This window comes from Mustela putorius, unplaced genomic scaffold (genome assembly GCF_011764305.1).
Source record: "Mustela putorius furo isolate JIRA1106 unplaced genomic scaffold, ASM1176430v1.1 tig00003898_pilon_pilon_pilon, whole genome shotgun sequence".
Taxonomy (NCBI): Eukaryota; Metazoa; Chordata; class Mammalia; order Carnivora; family Mustelidae; genus Mustela; species Mustela putorius.
In genome coordinates this window covers 11,815,294-11,835,188 of record NW_025422047.1, presented here as the reverse complement: position 1 = coordinate 11,835,188, position 19,895 = coordinate 11,815,294, and the positions used below count along the sequence as shown (strand labels likewise).

General features: G+C 39.0%; 1 protein-coding gene across 1 annotated transcript; it reads right to left on the bottom strand.

Annotated features, from left to right (window-relative positions):
- Nucleotides 1–955: 955 nt before the first annotated feature.
- BLOC1S6 (biogenesis of lysosomal organelles complex 1 subunit 6) lies at nucleotides 956–19,292 on the bottom strand. Its single transcript, XM_013055509.2, has 5 exons — nucleotides 19,071–19,292; nucleotides 14,310–14,451; nucleotides 6,233–6,320; nucleotides 4,130–4,216; nucleotides 956–3,684 (listed from the first exon to the last, which is right to left on the bottom strand). The coding sequence occupies exons 1-5, from the start codon at nucleotides 19,150–19,152 to the stop codon at nucleotides 3,565–3,567; spliced, it is 519 nt and encodes a 172-aa protein (XP_012910963.1). The 5' UTR covers nucleotides 19,153–19,292; the 3' UTR covers nucleotides 956–3,564.
- Between the last annotated feature and the right edge of the window lie 603 nt (nucleotides 19,293–19,895).

Here is a 19,895-nt window from a genome sequence, read left to right as displayed (position 1 = left end):
CTAAACCAGAATGAACAGCCAGCTACAACTTTCTTTCCAATTTCGGATGTAGTGATGACAGTAGGAGGGCGACCTTGTGCTAAATAGGTGGATTTTACTAATTTATTATTCTGTATATGCCTATCAGCTTCCCTTCTTTTCAGGCTACACAGGTCTGCAAAACATCATTACCTTTCCTTCTACTTCAGTCTTGGCCTTCCCTTGTCTCTTTCTTGATTACCATTTCCACACTGCCCCAAATTTTACTTCTCTTTGACCTTCTCTTTTACTTCTCTTTGATCACACTGTGTTTCTTCAGAATTTTTGCTCTAAGTGCTTTTCAAACTAGTTATTAGAATGTCTCCCTTGACTACTCTCTTTGCTCTCTTAATGGCTTTGAAATAAACCTAGTCTCATCCAAATGCAAACCCGAAGATTGGATGGCCTCTGGCCTCATACATTCAAACAGAACTAAAAGAGTATGAAAATGCAAGAGAACAAATCTTAAATACCTGATTAATCTGTATAAACATAGTCTTTGAACAAATACGCAACACAGGAACTATCTGGGTGCCTGACTGGCTAAGTGGGTAGAGAATGCAACTCTCTTTTTTTTCTTTTCTTTTTTAAAATTTGTTTGAGAGAGAAGGAATAAAATAAGCAGGGGAAGGGGTAGAAGGAGAAGTAGGTTTCCCACTGAGCATGGAACCTGATATGGGGCTCAAACCCAGAACCGTGGGATCATGACCCAAGCTGAAGGCAGATGGTTATTAGCTGAGCCATCCAGGCACTCCTCTATTATCTTTCCGAAAAGGATTTCATAAGTAGACCAGTCATTTTGTAAAACAATCTACAGAGAACATTAAGAGGTAGATAATAGGAGAGGAAAGCAAAGGAATGAAATGTTTGAAATAATATGCATAAAGGGAAATACACATTGCTATGTACAAAACAGAGCTTCATAAATGACCTGGGATAATTCAAGACCTTTTTTTATTAAATGTGTAAAAAGTAGTCCACATTGTACAAGCTCAAAATCAGACAAATGTACAAGGGTGTATAACTGGCATATTTATGAACTATATCCACCCAAACACTCACTGCAGACACAATCCATATTACATTCAGTGTCTGCATATTTACATAATACCACAAAGTAAATACAAAATTAATTGTCATCATTTCAGTTCAGTATGTATGTGATATACTTCAAAACAAAGGCAATTTCTTCTACCAAAAAACTAAAAGTAATTATTTTCAAACCAAATACCAATTCATTATATTATGCAAAAATATTTCAAGACTAATATAAGGGTTCCATTTAGGTTTAGTCAGTAAAGTATGTTTCTATGCTACTGAAATACAGCTAAAGTTTTAGATTGTAATTACCAATGTAACAGTACTTCTGATTTACAACTGACCTAAAAATAGTAACTGCTAATATATTATTCTTGACATTTTAAAAAATCTTCAAACCTTAAATGCAATTCAAAAAGTATATGTGCCTTGCCACTCACACAATAAACATGATTTACTTTAATACAGGTCACAGAAATTCAACTAATTAACTAAAATTCTGTATCTATTTCCTGCCTGCTATCTACTTCAGTCTTAAATCTGATTTTGTATCAGAAGCAGCAGTTCAGAATTCACTTCATAAGATTAATCCCAAGAGTTACCGGGTAGCTTTTTAAACTATTTCATTCCTTATAAATATAAATCACTAGACAGTCCAGATGGGTAGTTCCCTGTATTGGACTTGTGTGGGGAGCTCTTAAAATTTGCACGGGCCCACCTCAGAACTAATGAGTAAGAATCTTCCAGAATGTCTGTTTTGTTTTGTTTTATTTTTAAGTTCCCAGGTGATAAGGGCATGCAGCCTAGAGTGAACCTCTGACCTAGACCACTAGACCAGTGGGTCTCAACTTTTAAGGTACATCAGGAATCACCAGCGGGGTTTAAAAAAAAAAAGACAAAACAAACAAACAGATCTGCTTCCGTTAGATTCAGAGCTTGGTGTCCAGGAACCAGCATTTTAAATAATCACTGCAGCTGGCCCATAAACCACTCTGAAAAACAATGCACCACCTTTCTAAATGAGGACATTCAGCAATTCAGGTGTTAATGACTCCTGCCCTGGGCAAGTTTAAGCTAGTGCCTGAGGGCAAATGCGGCCTTTTAAGATAAGATCTATTTGTATTTTTAAATATCCAGTAAAGTCAAGTAAATTGAGAGATCATAATTCATTCATTAAAGGGACTGGCTTTCCAATAAACTGTTTAAAACCTGTAAACAGACCAGTTTTGAGCAGTCAGCTTAAATCTAAAGCCCTCTCCCTGATTAATTGGCCTGATATGAGATCAGAGGTAGTGATTCCAGCTTACCAAAATGTAATGTAGACTACAAAAGATACACAGTTCTAAGCATACACCTTTATAGGTTCTGTACAGTCTCTATGTAATAGAGATTGAAGACCAGTTGCATATTAAATAACTCTAAAACAATGAATAATATACTCTCAATCTTAAATGAAACTTCATGTGATATTTCCCTCACATAGGTTCTACTGAAAATATGGAGGGGAACAATCTAGAAAATACTAAAGGTATCATTCATGCTGCCTCTGTGTGAAGAAGCTATTTGCTAATTTTCCACCATTCTTCTTATTATTTATAAAACGATAGTTGCTATAGGTATCATTCTACTTTACGAATTTTTTTTAAAAGCACAAGAAAAATAACCACATGTAAGGCCACAGAGCAAATCAGAGTACAGACAGACCTAGCGACAGACCTTCCAATGGAAAGTTGGACTCGTATCTTATCAATTTGACAACTGGATCTCAGTGTGTGACAACTCTAAGTATTATAAATATTGTAGCCTACTTGAGCACGTGACAGCTCTATCACCCTTGTCAGACATTAGAAGTAGGGATCATCTACTTTCAGCATGGAGAACATACGAACAAAGAGCAACATTAGGGAGCAGAGGAGATGGTTAGCAGGATCTGTCTGGAATCTTGCCCACCTGTCCCACGTCTAAGATGCTATTTCCTGTGTACACATGTCTCCATCATCTTCTTCACAAAGGCTTATACCAACTCTTTTCCAATGGCATATGTGATTAAACAGTTAGCATTTCTTCTTAACCAAACAACAAAAAGGCAATTACCAAAAACTAGCACTGGGTTGCCAGAAAGGCAAGTTATTCCATAAATAAGAAACTGAATCTTTTAAATCCACACTTACCAAGATGCTACAAGACTCATCCTAGTTTTTAACAACTTTCCATGTCCCAGTTTATATATCATTCAAGGCCAAAATAATAAATTTGAAAATTATGCACAACAGAAGTTGGAAAATTACACATAAATACTCAAACCGAGTGATATTATTTCTTCTGCTCAGGGGGGAAGCTTCTTGAGTGTGGAAATGAAGATACAGAGATAGCAGTCCTGGGGAAAGAACTGCAAGACGTGAGACGGTGGTGTAAGGCACTACCTTCACTCCAGTCTACACTGAGGCCACCCTGGATGCCAGCCACACGGGCAGGGAAGCGGGGACACACACACATTCTCTCAGCTTCTCACGTCCTCTTAGCTGGTTTGGCAGTTAACTGCTTTTCTCTTTCAAACTCCTTCTCACGTTGCTGCTCCCTTTCCAACTCTTCTTTCTGCCTCTTCTGCTGCAGTTTAAGGGCTCTTTTCTGTGTCAAAAAATTTAAAACCGAGAGAACAATCAAGGCTTATCAGCTGTGGCCTCATTTCAAAGTAGCAGCGCTCTGACTTGAGGTAATCCACATGTGTTAATAAATTTCATGTTTAACTTTTAAAATTGCTCTGGGTAATTTAACATAAAAATTTAATATAAAAATATTAAATACTTTAATATAAAATATACTTTAATTAATATAAAAAATTAATTTCTTACTCCAAACTTACTGAATGAGAACAGCAGGGAAAATGAAAACACAAGTATCTTAGTCCAGCTATTAGTAGAAAAGCCCAGAGTAGAATGTGTTTTAAACAGTGAACCATGAATTAAGTATGTTATTGAATATGGGTATCTAAGAAATCAGAAAATGAATACTGAAAAAAACAGACAATTAAACCTCTACTTCTATAAAGAATGTGAAAGAATTTTCGACTCACTTTTAACTTGGACGTCTTTTCATGAAGCATCAGCATCTCTTTTCTTATATTCACCAACTTAGCATGATAGTGTTTAGCTTCAGTGAACTAACCATGGAAAAGGAAATGAAAAGTCAAGTTAAAATAGGCTGAAATTTTAAAAAAGGGGGTGGGGGGAACAGATTGAAATAGTAAAATGGATGAGTTATCAATTACATTTCATTCCACCTCAACTGGTCACATCTTTTAAAGCCTTAATTATCCCCACATTTTAATGCCAAAATTCAAATTTCCATTTAAACCATTAATAGGTATTTGAAAACACTGGATTTAGTTCAAATTGAAAACAGTTACTAAACATAAAATAGACATTTATATTGTGTACAGGTAATGTTTTGCTTTAAAAACACACATCAGAATCCCAAAATTTTATTAAAACTATCCAGTAATGCTATCGGTTTCATGTAAGAAAAAGTAGAACATTCTACTATCTTGACAATGGAGAGCCTGAGCCAGGGTACACGGAACAATTTCAGTGAAGTGTCCATCCATCAGAAAAAACCAAGCTATGGCCAGAAAATCCTGAGAGGGCTGTGGACAAACCTGGTCATGTTCCTTGGGCTTCTAAAGTCAGACCAAGCAGAACCACTTCTGTAAGGACACTTTTCTTCCCAAGTCATGCTATATGTAGACATATAGATGGAATCTCAACCAGAGATGGGAGCAAAGGAAAAAAGCACCTCATTCTCAGGAGCCAAGGTTAACAGAAAGAGAAGACCAAGTAACAATAACGAGAGAAGCACCAGTAAAGAAATTAGCAACCTACATATATCCACAAGTAAAGTCTTAAGTCTGATGAGCTCTAGAACTCACAGACTCTCTTCCTTCTCTCTTTCTCTGGGCCTTACAGTTTTCAGATTCTGAATGATAACCGAACCACTCTTGGGCTGAGAGAGTTAAAAACAGGAAGACCCCTGCAGACTGAAGCAATACTATTACACCTTCTTGGTTCATTCATTTAGCATTCATTCACTCAGCAAATGTTTCTTCTGCTGCAATATGAATTCAGTGGGGAAGACAAAAGTAGGTCAGCATAGCCTTGTCCACGTCCTTTACAAGTTAGAAAACCATTAAGTGGAAGACTTTGTATTTACAAAGGCCTCTGCCTAATGCTAGAGAAGATGAACTCTTGTTTTTGATCATTACAAAGGGAAAACATTAATGACCCACATTTGTTCAACAAAAAGTCCATTTTTTTGACATACATATGAAAGTCCATAAAATCACGCAAACCAAGCTATTGCTTAAGGTGAACAGAAAGCTAGCCACAAATTCCTAATTTTTGTTAGCTCCCTGTTTCTTAAAATAGAGTATCAGTTCCTCTCATCAAAAAGCTATAGAGCTTCTGATGAAATTCACTACTATCACATATACTGAAAGATAAAAGGATCTATAAGAGGACCCCCGAAGGGTCCATTTCAGTATTATTAGGTTATGGTATTATGAATACATACAATTAAATAAAGTACTGATTTTTTTTTAAAAGATTTTATTTATTTGCCAGAGAGAGAGAGAGAGTAAGCGAGTACACACAAGTAGGAAGAGAGGCAGGCAGAGGCAGAGAGAGAAGCAGGTTCCCTGCCGAGCAAGGGGCCCAATGTAGGACTCGATCCCATGACCCCAAGATCATGACCTGAGCCGAAGGCAGCGGCTTAACCCACTGAGCCACCCAAGCGTCCCTAAAGTACTGATTTTTAAAAAGTCATGTAACTGATTAGGAAGAGAGATGCACTTTCCTTAAGGGAAAACAGTACCATTAAAGTTCCTTACTTTCGGTTCTTTTAGTTCTCTTTTAGAAGTCTTTCATTATTATGAGCAAATCTATTCCAGACATTCACAAATAATTTCCATTTTCTACTATAAATTCAACATTTGAAAGATAACAATTCAAGACAATGGAAGTTCTAGTAAAGTAAATCAAGGTTTCCTGTTAAAAGACAAATTCTAACCATTAAAAATCAGAGGAAAAGATCCTAAATATACCTAAGTACAAAGTTGCACAGGATAAACCCAGCTTTTTCTAAGCCAGTTCTCATTACGCTGTGTCAACTAAATCATACTTACCAAAGCATTAATATCCAACATAGAATGACATTCTTTAAATTTCGAAATCTCTTGTTCCAGTGTGTCTAGTAATACAACTTGGTTCTGTCTGAAACAAAAGCACATAGCCAAAATAAATTGTACATACTATAAGTGCTGGAATCACATTTCATCTTGGTTAATGTCAAAAGTAAAAATTAAGTTGAATATGTATTGCCTTTCTGAGACTTATTTGGCTTAACAAAATATTTTCCAAAATAATATTCCAGAGGACTAGGTGGCTCAGTTGGTTAAGTGTCTGATTCTTGATCTCAACTCTGGTCTTGATCTCACGGTCATGAAATCAAACCCCACACTGGGCTCTACATTTGGCATGGAGCCCACTTGAAAAAAAAAAAAAAGATAAAATATCAGTAATAATGTTGTTATTATTACTTCAAAGCCTCATTCTGGTAACTGTAAATCTTTTATTCTTGCCTAAATAAATAATACTTCTATTAACTGAATCTAACTGTGGATAACTCAAATCACCATATCATTTAAAATCATTTTATTATTTGCTATTTCTAGCAACTCTATTATCCAAAATGACATAGAATCCAAAAAAGTTTTTTTATACTATCTTGCCCCCAAAACTTGATTTTGTGTATTTTAAAACTGCAAAATTACCATAAAGGAAATGAGGAGCAATGACTTTTTAGGTTAGAGTTGGGTAAAATGCAGTTAGTTATCAATGCATTTAGTGAATACTAAATTAAAAGAGGTAAGTAAGATGAAAAAAAAAAAGGACTAGGAAACACAAGGTTCCCCATCAAGAACCAGTTGTGTGGGGACGCCTGGGTAGCTCAGTGGTTTAAGCGGCTGCCTTTGGCTCAGGTCATGATCCCCGCGGCCTGGGATCCAGTCCCACACTGGGCTCCTTGCTCAGCAGGGAGCCTGCTTCTCCCTCTGCCTCTGCTGCTACTCTGCCTGCCTGTGCTCTCGCTCTCTCTCTCTGACAAATAAATAAATAAAATCTTAAAAAAAAAAAAAAAAAAAAAAGAACCAGTTGTGAGACCTTGGATATTTAGTTTATTTCTTTGGTCCTAAATTTCTTTATTTATAAAGTGAGAAGGTCCAACCAGGTAACATCTAAGGGTCCTCATTAAAATTCTGATTCAAAACCTTCCATTGAAGAACAGAAGCCAACTTCCCTGATACTCCACTCCAGATCAACCAGCGCTAGTAGCACAGGAATAAGTAACACTGTATATAGTTAAACACTTACTGTTTAAGTAAACATTAAAATGTTTAATAAATTAAACATTTTTTTAAAGATTGTATTTATTTATTTGACAGACAGAGATCACAAGTAGGCAGAGAGGCAGGCAGAGAGAGAGGAGGAAGCAGGCTCCCCGTGGAGCAGAGAGCCCCACGTGGGGCTCGATCCCAGGACCCCGGGATCATGATCTGAGCCAAGGCAGAGGCTTTAACCCACAGAGCCACCCAGGCGCCCCTGAATTAAACATTTTAAAGAATACTACAGGCAAAGCAAAATAGGACATGATTTCCTTGCAAAACTATGCTAAACAGAGAATGAAGAAAAAAAGAAATAGCAATGAGGAGAATGAAGAGCAGTTACACCTTCACCATCCAGCAAGGAGCTTGGCATTCCCCTCAAGTAACAAGTTTGTCTGTTCAGCTCTGAGTGGAGACCACAGAAAGTGAAAAACACAACAAATAAGAGAACCCAGCAAGTCAATGGCCTGACATAAGCAGAACAGCAATGACAGACTGTTACAACTAGAAAACAGTAAAGAGAAATCAATGAAGCCAAAAGTTGTTGTTCTTCAAAAGATCAATAAAATTAATAAACCTCTGGCCAGACACACAAGGGCTTAAGACACGTTATAGGAGATATCATCATTAATTCCATGCATATTAAAAGGATCAGATGAGAATATTTTCAACAATTCTGTCCACAAAATTGATTACTTAGATGGAAACGACTAATTCCTTGAAAAACACAAACTTCCAAAACTCATACAAGGAGACACATAATCTACATAGGCCTCTAGTTGTTAAAGGAATTCAATCAATAAGTGAAAATACCAGAACCAGAAGGCTTTACATGTAATTGCTACCAAACATTTAAGGAAGGAATTATACCACTTCTCCACAACAGCATCCAAAAAACAGAAGCAGAAGCAGCACCTCCTAATTCATTCTATGAGGCTAACATTACACTAAAACCCAAACCAGATAAAGATATTACAAGAAAGGAAAACTATAGACCAGTATCTATCATGAACAGAAATACAAAAAATTCTCCACAAAATATTAACAAAATGAATCCAACAACATATAAAAAGAATTACATACCACAACAAGTGAGATTTATTGAAAGTATGCAAAGCTGGTTCCACATTTGAAAATCAATCTGTGAAATCCAGGATATCAATTGAGTAAAGAAGAAAAATCATTTGGTCCTATTACAAGATGCAGAAAGGTTATTTGATAAAATCCAACATCCATTTGTGATTAAAAACTCTCAACAAAATAGAAAGAGAGAGGAATCTGATCAACCTGATAAAAAAAAAAAATATTTTTTTAAAGCCTATAGCTAACACCACACTTGTGAGAAACTAGATGCTTTCCCCTTATAAGGAGTAAGGAGGATTGCCTGCTTTCACTTCCTATTCAACATCATACTGGAAATTCCAGCTAATGTAATGAGAAGAAAAAGAAATAAAAGGTATACAGATTGGAAAGGGAGACATAAAACTCTTTGTCAGATGATATGACTGCCTATGTGGAAAATCCCAAAAAATCTGTAACAAAGTATATGAGTATAGCAACTTTTCAGCACACCAGGTTAATGTATAAAAGTCAGGAGTGATAATTAGAAAAATCAATGTTATCATTTATAATAACCCCCTTCACATAAATACTTTGATATAAATCCAACAAAATATACACAGGAATTATATGCAAAAACTATAAAACTCTAATGAAAGAAATTTAAAAAGATCTAAGTAATGGATATTCCAAATACATAGAATAAAAAACTCAATATTGTTAAGAAACCAGTGCTTCCCAAGTTGATCTAAGGATTCTATGCAATCTCAATTTAAAAAACACACGAAGTTATTTCATAGGTATCAACAAACTGACTCTAAAATTCATACAGAAAGGCAAAAACTTAGAATAGCCAACATACAATGGAGAACAAAATTGGAAGAATTAAACTACCCAATTTCAAGATTTACTGTAAAATTACACAAATCAAAACAGCATGATAATGGTGAAAGAACACATTGATCAATGAAACAGTATAGAATATAGAAAGCTCTTAAATAGACCCACAAAAATTGAGTCAATGGTTTTCTGACAAAAGAACAAAGGCAATGCAGTGGAGCAAGGATAGTCTTCAACGAAGGTGAGGGAACAATTGGACAGTGATGTGCAAAGAAATTAACCTAAACACAGACCTTCTAATTTCATAAGAATTAACTCAAAATGGACAACAGATCTAAAGATGTAAAACTCTAAAAAATCTAGAAGGAAACACAAGAGAAAATCTAGGGGACCCTGGTTTGGAGATGAACCTTTACACAAAATATCAAAAGTATGATCCATAAAAAAAAATGTTAGTATAAGTCAGACTTTTAAAATAAAAAACTTATAAAATTAATTAACTGATTGATTAAATTAAAAACTTCTGCTCAGGAGCGTGGATGGCATAGCTGGTTAAGCGTCTGCCTTTCGGCCCAGGTCGTGATTTCAGGGTCCTGGGGTCAAGCCCCACACTGGGCTCTTCCCCACTCATTCATATGCGCACTCATTCTCTGCTGGAAATCAATAAATAAAATCTTTTTAAAAAATAAATAACTTCTGATAAAAAACAAAAAAACAAAGACAAAACAAAATAAAACAAAACAAAAACAAAAAAACTTCTGCCCTGTAAAAGACATTATTTTTTTTTTAAAGATTTCATTTATTTATTTGATAGACAGAGATCACAAGTAGGCAGAGAAGCAGGCAGAGAGAGAAGAGGAAGCAGGCTCCCTGCTGAGCCCGATGTGGGACTCGATCCCAAGACCCTGAGATCATGACATGAGCTGAAGGCAGAGGCTTAACCCTCTGAGCCACCCAGGCGCCCCTGTAAAAGACACTATTAAGAGAACAAAAAGGCAAACCAAGCGCTTGGAGAAAATATTTGCAAGACACATAAAGGATTTGTATCAAAAGTATACAAGGAACACTTAAAACTCAACAATAAGAAAATAACAAAACCAATTTAAAAATAGGCCAAAGATCTGAATAGACACTTAGCGTATAATCATGGATTTGTTTGATCTTTGTCCCAGGTTCCTGACATGCCTATTTTAAGACACTTGTAAGTCCCCAAATGATAGGAGTATCTTCATTATTCACAAATCCCTCTTGGAGCATCCCAGAGTTTATACTAATGAGGTGATAAGGGCTGGTCATGCAGGAAAGATCAATCATGTGGTTAAAGAGTTGGGGCTTTGAACCTTGTAATATCAGTCCTCATGATACCATGACTGTTAGTAGTCTTCTCTCCACAGAAGGGAGGTGAGGGGAGAGTGCTGGAGAGTGAGTTCAATTACAAGGCCAATGATCCAATCAATTATGCTTACAGAGCGAAGCCCCAATAAAAACTTAAAACACTGAAGCTCATGGGGAACCTGGACAGCTCAGTGGGGTAAGCCTCTGCATTCCGCTCAGGTCATGGTCTCAGGGTCCTGGGATAGAGCCCCACGTCAGGCTCTCTGCTCAGCAGGGAGCCTGCTTCCCCCTTTTCTCTCTGCCTGCCTCTCTGCCTACTTGTGATCTCTCGCTCTGTCAAATAAATAAACAGGCTCTTAAAAAAAAAAAAAAAACACACCAAAAAAAACACTGAAGCTCAGTAGCACTTTCTGGTTGGTAAACACATTTTTGTGCCAGGAAGATCACGTGCCCTAATTTCACTAGGAGAAGGGCGCCTGGGTGGCTCAGTTGTTTGGGCATCAGCTCAGGTCATGATCCCAGGGTCCTGGAATCCAGCCCCGAATGGGGCTTTCTGCTCAGCAGGGAGTTCTGCTTCTCCCTCTCCCTCTACCTGCTGCTCCCCATGCTTGTGTTCTCTCTCTCACTCTATATCTCTCTGTCAAATAAATAAAATCTTCAAAAAAAAAATAATTTCAATAGGAGAAAACACTGAAGCTCTGTGGTGAAGATAACTCCCAAACCCCACCCCTATGTGTCCCTTCATGCGGCTGGTCCTGATGTGTATCCTTTATAATAAAATAGTAATTCTAAGTAGTGTTTTCATGATCCTTAAGTCTAGACACTCTAGAAGAAGATTCCACAGAATATCTAGCTACCTTATCAGGCAGAAATGACTGGCTTTCCTTCCCCTTAAAGTTTTGTATAATCTATGGCACATATGCTGGGAGTGACTGGGAGGCCTTGATGCAGTATCTGGGGAATGATCCTGCAAGAAAAAAACTATTTCCTTGGAAGGTCGAAGCATGAATTATCTCAAAGTGAATCCCGCTAAGGATACTTACAAGTACTTTGCTAGAGACTTTTAGGACCTAGGTCCCAGAACCTCTTTTTTCTTTCTTTCCAATGTTCTTAAATTGAACACATGTATAAGAATATTCATAACCTTTCTTATATATAAAGTCATGTTTTGTTCTTGGTCTTCCCTACCCACTGTTGGCTACAAAGTAAACTTGATTTGTGTCTACTACAACCTTCTCCTTCACCTCTGTAGGCCTATAAGCCTACATGTAAACCACATGTAAATGGCTTAATGAAAATTAAACTGTTTGATAACACAGCCAGTACAGGATCCCAGCTGCCTCTCAGTTCAGTACTCCTCCCCCGAAAACTTTAACAGCAGTGGGATTTGTGGAGAGAATGATGGAAGAGGCAACTACTAGAAAACAGCTCTCTTTTTTCTTTCTCTGAAGTTTGCATATCTTTCCTTAATGCTACAGAGGTGTAACTGCTTACTCATCACATTTAGTTATTAATTCTACCACTAACCACTGCCTGTGTAATCTTTTTCAATTTACTGACCTTTCTGGACCTCGGTTTCCTCAACTATAAACAGCAATAATATTAATACTACATAAGGTGTTGGGATTGAGATATAGTATACAATGTCCTGGGCAAGTAGTCTATATAGTAACAGCAGCTGAGTTTACCATCATCATCATCGTCGTCACCATCATCATTTAGGGGCCTTGGAAGGTGAGATTACTTAAAACACTGAATTGTAGCCAATGTCATCAATTAAACTCTACAATTAAACTGTGCTTCCCAGCTCCCTGTATGCAAACTGCTATTCAGACATGTTTTGCTTGCAGAGTTTATCTTTCTTCAGTCTGACATACTTCATCCAAACTCCCCTACAAAATTTTTATGATTTTTTGCCACAAAAATGGACTGGCTTTCAAATATAAGGAATACGGGGCCTTGAGAATCGAAATCAATTTTCCAGCAGATACTACTCAAACCACCAAAAGATCACATTTAAAACAAAGACTGATCACTGGAACATCGATGAAAAGGGGCAGGTCTGTCTGCCAGTAATTAGTGCTGAAAACTGGAAGCAAGAAACCAAAACCGACCAAGTAATCCTGTCCCTCATAGCACTGGTGAATGACCACCAGCTGGAGCACCCACTTAGAGCTGATCTAGCTGAACAATACTCTAAGGGCCATAAAAAATTCTGTCAGAATGCTGAAGAGTTTTCAAAGAAATACAGGGAGAATTGACCTGTGGACCAAACTCTGCCAGGACTGATTCTAGTAAGTGTGACCGGAGACCCCAAGCAGCGCATTCAGACACCCCTGCAAAGCAGGACTCTGTGGAAAACTGACACGTGCCGCCACCTGGCATATGCTTGTGGCAGTTACTTTCTACAGCTTTCTTAATCAAAAGTGGTCTAGGGAGCCTGTAAAGGAAAGATTAAAAATTTAAGATGTTCTAGTTCTGCTTTCTTTGTTTTAAAAATCACTGCTTCAATCTACTTAACAAAAAAAGAAATACAAGGACTACCACACACTAGGGATTAAAAAAAATGCCACTGGAACTAGCAGAAAACCAGGAGTGCTGCCAACTCCCTAACTCCAGGAGGATCCCACATAGAGGAGAACACAGCACCACTTTCACACTCATTTATCACCTTCAAATCCAAGGACTGTAACATTCCTTACTAATATGTAGAAAATGGACAGTGGTTGATTGATCCTCTCCTTTTGCCCTACTACAGGCTTTTAAGGTAAGTTTTCAAAGCGTAGGTCTTAGAGCAGCAGCAGCTCATAGCTGGTTCATAGCTAACGACCACGAAAAGAAATGATAGGCCAGTTTGGGCAACCAAGCAAGGTCCTACCCAAGAGGAAGTACAAGTTCAGTCTGCTCTTCTGGGAGCTGATAAAGTTAGTATTTATTTTGCATATTGATCCTACTTCATGAAATCCCTTTTTTCTCTTGGTACATCCTCCAATCCTTTAGTTAAGTAGACTTATCTGCTAGAATTAAATGGGTCCTCTCAAAAAAAGACACTTACAAACTTTTATCAACTCACGCAAACCAGTGACTGAAAACAAATGTGGCTCTGACGGAGGCAATTTTGCAACACTACTCAAAAACTGGCGTCTGCCCATCCCACAACACTCCCAGTAGGCAATGTTTTCATAAAATAATGGTAAAACACCAAAACTAATCAAACAGTCCAGATCAGATTTAGGGGTACCTCTTATAAAAGACCAAACACTCTAAAAGTAATATTCATATCACTTTTTACATTTTAAAGTTTTATTCATTTAAGTAATCTCTATGCCCAATGTGGAGTTTGAACTCTGGACCCCAAGATGCAGAGTCACATGCTCCTGCTTCTGGGACTGAGCCAGCCGGGCACGTCTCACTTTTTAACATTTAGATTACTAAGTACTCCTTCACTCCCAACTGCCACCACTAAAGACAGAACTACTCAATGTTACAAAATGTTATACCTTAATACAGTTTATATACACATATACAATAAGTTATAACTATGCCAAAGGGGAAATGAGTGCATCTAAGGTTTCTGTTAGCTCACGTGAGTTCCTGAAGAGCTTGTTTTGATCTCTGCAAATCTGGCAGGTAGTGAGAAAGCAATCCTTCTGCCAGCTGCTCCACAGCTTTGTCCTCTACAGTCAAGTCCTCTAGTAACCCTTCATCTGGCGAAGTGTCACTTAAACCTGTCCCCAGAAAAAAATTAGATGTAGGAGTTGTGTAAATGGACATGGGGGTAAGAGAGTAGAGGGGAGGGAGGGGGTTGGCAGTGGGGTTCAAAGCACACACAGGATACTATAGGCATCCTTCCTTTGTTTTTTTTTTTAGTTTTACCTTCTGAGAGTCCTCTAAAAAACAGGATATGAGCACTCAAAAAATGTTTTTAAACTACTAGTATAAAGAAAAATCTGGATTAAAAGAACATTAACACCTGCAAAACATATTCTGTGTGTTTACGTATTTTCAAGGGCAGAGGATTTACAGTTTTCAATGGATTATTAAGAGTCCCCCTAGAAGTGGGAAACAGTCACTGAATGAAAACAATATATTCGGGGCACCTGGGTAGCTCAGTGGGTTAAAGCCTCTGCCTTCGGCTCAGGTCATGCATGATCCCAGGGTCCTGGGATCAAGCCCCGCATTGGGCTCTCTGCTCCGCAGGGAGCCTACTTCCTCCTCTCTCTCTGCCTGCCTGTGATCTCTGTCTGTCAAATAAATAAATAATATCTTTAAAAAAAAAAAAGAAAAGAAAACAATACATTCTTTTCAAAAGCATGCAGAAACGCAATGCCTAAAATAATTTTTTCTTCAATTGAATATAAGTAAAAATGTGAGTCAACATTTACTTTGCATATAGCTTGATATATTATTTACATGTAAAAGGAAGGTTGTTTATCATTTGTTAGAAGACTTTCAAAGGATTTCTCTTGAGACTTAGCACCTTAATTTACCATAGAAAATAGTGTATAATAATTGCATGCAAATTTCAACGTAATGCCAGGAACTATGCTTCATACTTCTCCTCTGAATAACAGTGTAAGCACTTGTATCAGCCATTCAAAAACATCTAAAATCAAGAGCCATCATTTACTACTCCTACCAAGTAACAGTAACATGGCAAACAACAGCAACTTTCTTTAAGGAAATATAGAAAACAAGTATTACAGACAAACAACAGAAACGTCAACCTTAAGGAATAACAACTAATACACTTCCCTTATATTATATAAACATTTTAACTCACAGACCTCCCCCTACTCTACCCCAATCTTCTGGTTTATTATGGAAGAATCTAACTTACCTTTCTAAGTACATCAAGTCACTAAATTCAAGGTACTTTATCTTGAGAGGTAAAGTAAGGAGGTAAAGGGAGAGATTAAGGAAAAAGAAAGGGGTCCTTACCCTACTCATACAAGAAACAATAGATAAACACTAGTATTAATATGAGGTACTAGTGTACCAATTTCCAAAGTTTTAAGAATAAACTAAGCAACTCCCCTTCTCTGAAAGGGCAGGGAATCATAATATATAATAAGTGCCATTAGAGAAAAAGAAACTGTTATGGGAATTCAAAGGACAGAAAGATCACGTTCATCTGCGAAGTCTGGGAACAACTTCTAAAAGGAAGTGTGGGAACTGGAGCTTAAGCTTGCAGAATGGATATAATTTTCTTTTTAAGTATCACTCATTGTAAGAACTTGAAATACAAAAGAGAGAAGTATAAAGTGAAAAGTAAAAATACTATTTCTTGCGGCACCTGGCTGGCTCAGTTGGTAAAGTATGTGACTCTTGGTCTTGGGGTTATGAGTTCAAGCCCCACGCTGGGTGTAGAGATTTCTTTAAAAATAAAATCTTAAGGGTGCCTGGGTGGCTCAGTAAGTTGGGCATCCGCCTTAGGCTCAAGTCACGATCCCACTCTGGGATTGAGCCCCACATCAGGCTCTCTGCTCAGAGGGAAGCTTGCCTCTCTGTTCTCCTTCCTCTGCCTGCCACTCCCACTGCTTGTGTGCTCATGTGTGCTTTTTCTCTCTCTCTGTCAAATAAATAATATATTTAAGCAAATAAATAAAATCTTTAAAAAAAAAAAAAACTCTCACTCCCTTACACTAATCACACTGTGGTTTCATACACAGGCTTCAAAAAAATTATCTCTGCATATCCATGCATAAACCCTGTTTTTAGGGGCACCTAGTGGTTCAGTTGGTTGGGCAACTGCCTTCAGCTCTACTCATGATCCCAGGGTCTTGGGATCAAGCCCCACGTCAGGGAGCCTGCTTCTCCCTCTCCCTCTGCCGTTCCCCCTGCCTATGCTCTCCTGCTCTCTCTCTGTCAAATAAATAAATAAATCTTTTTTAAAAATTTTTTTATTTGATAGAGAGAGAGAGATCACAAGCATGCAGAGAGGCAGGCAGAGGGAGAGGAGGAAGCAGGTTCCCCGCCAAGCAAGAAGCCCGATGCAGGGCTCAATCCCAGGACCGTGAGATTATGACCTGAGCCGAAGGCAGAGGCTTCAACCCACTGAGCCACCCATGCGCCCCAATAAATAAAATCTTAAAAAAAAACAAAACCCTTTTTTAATCATAAATGAAATACAACACATATTGTTCTTCTCTTAAATATACATTTTAGATGACCTTCAATATACATATATATGCATCCACTACATTATTTCTAACATAATAGAATTCTACCATATTTTGTTTACTAGTTCTCTATTATGGACTATTCTCTGTTACCCGTTTGTATCCCTCCCCCACTCAAAAATCCTTTTGTTTAAGTCCCAACCTCCAACATAAAAGTATTTGGAGGTAGAGCCTTTGGAAAATAATGAGGTTTAGATGAAGACATGAAGGTGGGGCCCCATGATGGGATTATTATTCTTAAAAGATAAAAAGAATCCAAAAGTCTCTCCCTCCACTGTGTGAGGAAACAGTGAGAAGGCAGTTGTCTGCAACATCAGAAGAGGGATCTCACCAGGACCTGACTGGCCAGCACATAGATCCTGGACTTTGTAGAACTCCAGAACTTCAAAGAGTAAGTGTCTGTTGTTTAAGCCACCCAGCCTACGGTATTTTGTTGTGGCAGCCCATGTAGACTAAGATACCTAAGAATTGGTATTTAGGTTATTTTCACTTTTTGCTATTCCAAACAATGTTACCATTAGTTTCCTTGCTTGTCTTTGCATATCCATGTCAATGTTTCTGTAGGATAAATTCTTAGAAATAGAATGATGGGATAAACGGTTTATGCATTTCTTAAACAGACATTGCAAAACTGCCTTCCTAAGATAGGGCACCAGTTCATACTCCTACTAACAATCTTTGAAGGTCACTATTTCCAAATGGGTAAGAGTTCTAAAGGAGAGGAAGGAATACCATATAGTTAAAAAAAAAAAAAAAAAGGCATTAAAAGGAAAGGTGGAAATATGGGCTTGCTTTAGAAAGAGGATGTAGTTTGGAGTGTCTAGAACATAGGACATATGCAATAGTGACCTTATAAGACCATGTGGCCAGCCCGTGAGGAACCCTGAGTGTCAAGGGATTTGGCTCTTTGGTAAGTAATAAGGAGCCATTTTAAGGTTTCCAAGCAAGAAAATTACATGACTGGAGCTGTATTTTTGGGAAGTGATATGACAACAGTGGGACAAGTGCAGTGGAAGAGTAAGACTGTAAGTGGATAGCCTTAGAACTGTCCTTGAGAGTGAAACTAGAGAGAGGAAATGGAAATTGCATAGCAGAATCCCCTAAATGGAGGTAGGAGGCAAGTGAGAGGAAAGTCAAGAGTAATGTCAAAGTCTGAACTGAGAGTGACTTGGCACCATTAATAGAATCAGACATTGACTTTTACTTATGCACACCCTATATGCGAAGTTAGATGTCAAAATATCCAGAAAGCAGAGAGGCAAGTGAACCCAAGCTGCACATATACACAAAGGAAGTTATATTAATAGAAGCAGCTTATGAAAGAGTAAAGAGGGGGCGATCACTGAGGAAGAGCATGACCAAGAAAAGGCTGAAAGCACTATATTTTTAAAAGATTTTATTTATTTATCTGACAGAGAGAGAGAGAGAGAAATCACAAGTAGGCAGAGAGGCAGGCAGAGAGGGGGGGGGGGGAAGCGGACTCCCCACTCAGCAGAGAGCCCGATGCGGGGCTCGATCCCAGGACCCTGAGATCATGACCTGAGCTGAAGGCAGATAACACTGAGCCACCCAGGCGCCCCTAAAAGCACTATTTTTAAGCAGCCCCTCTATTCCTAGAACTGGAGGTAAAAGAAACACATAAAGCCCTGCAGCCTTCCTCATTTGGGGTTCCTCATCTGAACAGAAACTGTCTTGACGATTTTCTCAATTCTCCTAAGGATGGGACATAAATAGTACCACTCGGGATGCCTGGCAAGACAATTTATTACAGTCAATGAATGCCTTTGGGTATTCGGGCTTAAATCTCTCCAGGAACTCAGGCTGAGAAAGCTGCTGGAGGAATGTCAACAAGCAACTCATGGGTGTGCGGTCAGTAAAACGTGGATACCTCAATTCTCTGAACCACAGAACCGATCTTTCTGACAGACGACTCAACAGCCAACGACACACGAACGCAGAATGACCTCACCATCACCCGCCCCCCAAACACCGCCTTCCCCCCAGACTTCGTTTCCCACTCATTCAGCTCCGCACCGGGGCTGACGCGATGCCCCACTTCCTCGCTGGGGCCAGAGCCTCCGACACCAGCAGCCCTGCCGCGCGAAGGAGCCGGGGAGACCCAGCCCCTCGGGTCCCGGCCGCCCGCCCCGCCCCATTGCACGTACCTGGCGTCAGCTTCCCGGCCCCGAGGCCGTGGGGTGGCCCTGCCAGGACCCCGTCCGGGGACGTCGGCCCAGGAACACTCATGTCCTTCCCGCTGGGAACAGGGAAGGGGCAGTTGCCCAGACGGCCAGATGCAATAAGAGAAGACCCAAGGCGTCCAGCGCTCAGCCGGACAGAAGCGGCGGTCGCACCCGGAAATGACGAAAGCGGAAGATGGTGTGACCGCGGGTCCGCCCCCCTTTTCTAGCCTCCACCTGCCCGACCACTACCCGCCGTGCTCCCGGGACTCGGCGCTGACGTCGTAGTCGGGTAGAGGGCGCGCTATCATTAGACTCTGCGCTGCCGGGGTCGTGTTCCTGCGACCGGTGGTCGCGGAGCGGGTGGGTCGCGCGTAAGGGAAGAACTTCGTGTTGAACGTGATCGCGCAGTCAGGCTTTGTTCACCGAAGCAGGCACAGCTTTTCAGCTTGTCTGTGTTAAGGAAACGCTTTAAGAACAAGGACTGCATGGTTTTCCTGCGGTTCAGAACATGAAAAAAAAAAAAAAAAAAGAGAGAGAGAGAAAGAAAAAAAAAAGTAAAAGAGTGTTTAGCTCTTTGAGCTTCGTACTTGCTAACTGGAGATTTGCCAGGATTCCCGTCTCCCCTTGTTGATTGTAGATGAATGATTTTAAGGCCTGGGTTGCAGTATCTACTGGACAAATTGATCCAAATTACCAGAAACTGCCCATATAGAGATCCTGCGGGATGATGTCATGATTTTATCAAAAAAACTTAGAAATGGGTAGAGGCAGCCTCAGGCCAAATGCAAATATAGTCCCTCCCTACCT

Coding starts and splice junctions, on each gene's coding strand:
- BLOC1S6 (XM_013055509.2), bottom strand. CDS start 19,152: ATGAGTGTTCCTGGGCCGACGTCCCCGGACGGGGTCCTGGCAGGGCCA. Junction 4,217..6,232: donor TGTTGGATATTAATGCTTTG/GTAAGTATGATT, acceptor TTCCATGGTTAG/TTCACTGAAGCTAAACACTA. Junction 3,685..4,129: donor AAAAGACGTCCAAGTTAAAA/GTGAGTCGAAAA, acceptor TTTTTGACACAG/AAAAGAGCCCTTAAACTGCA.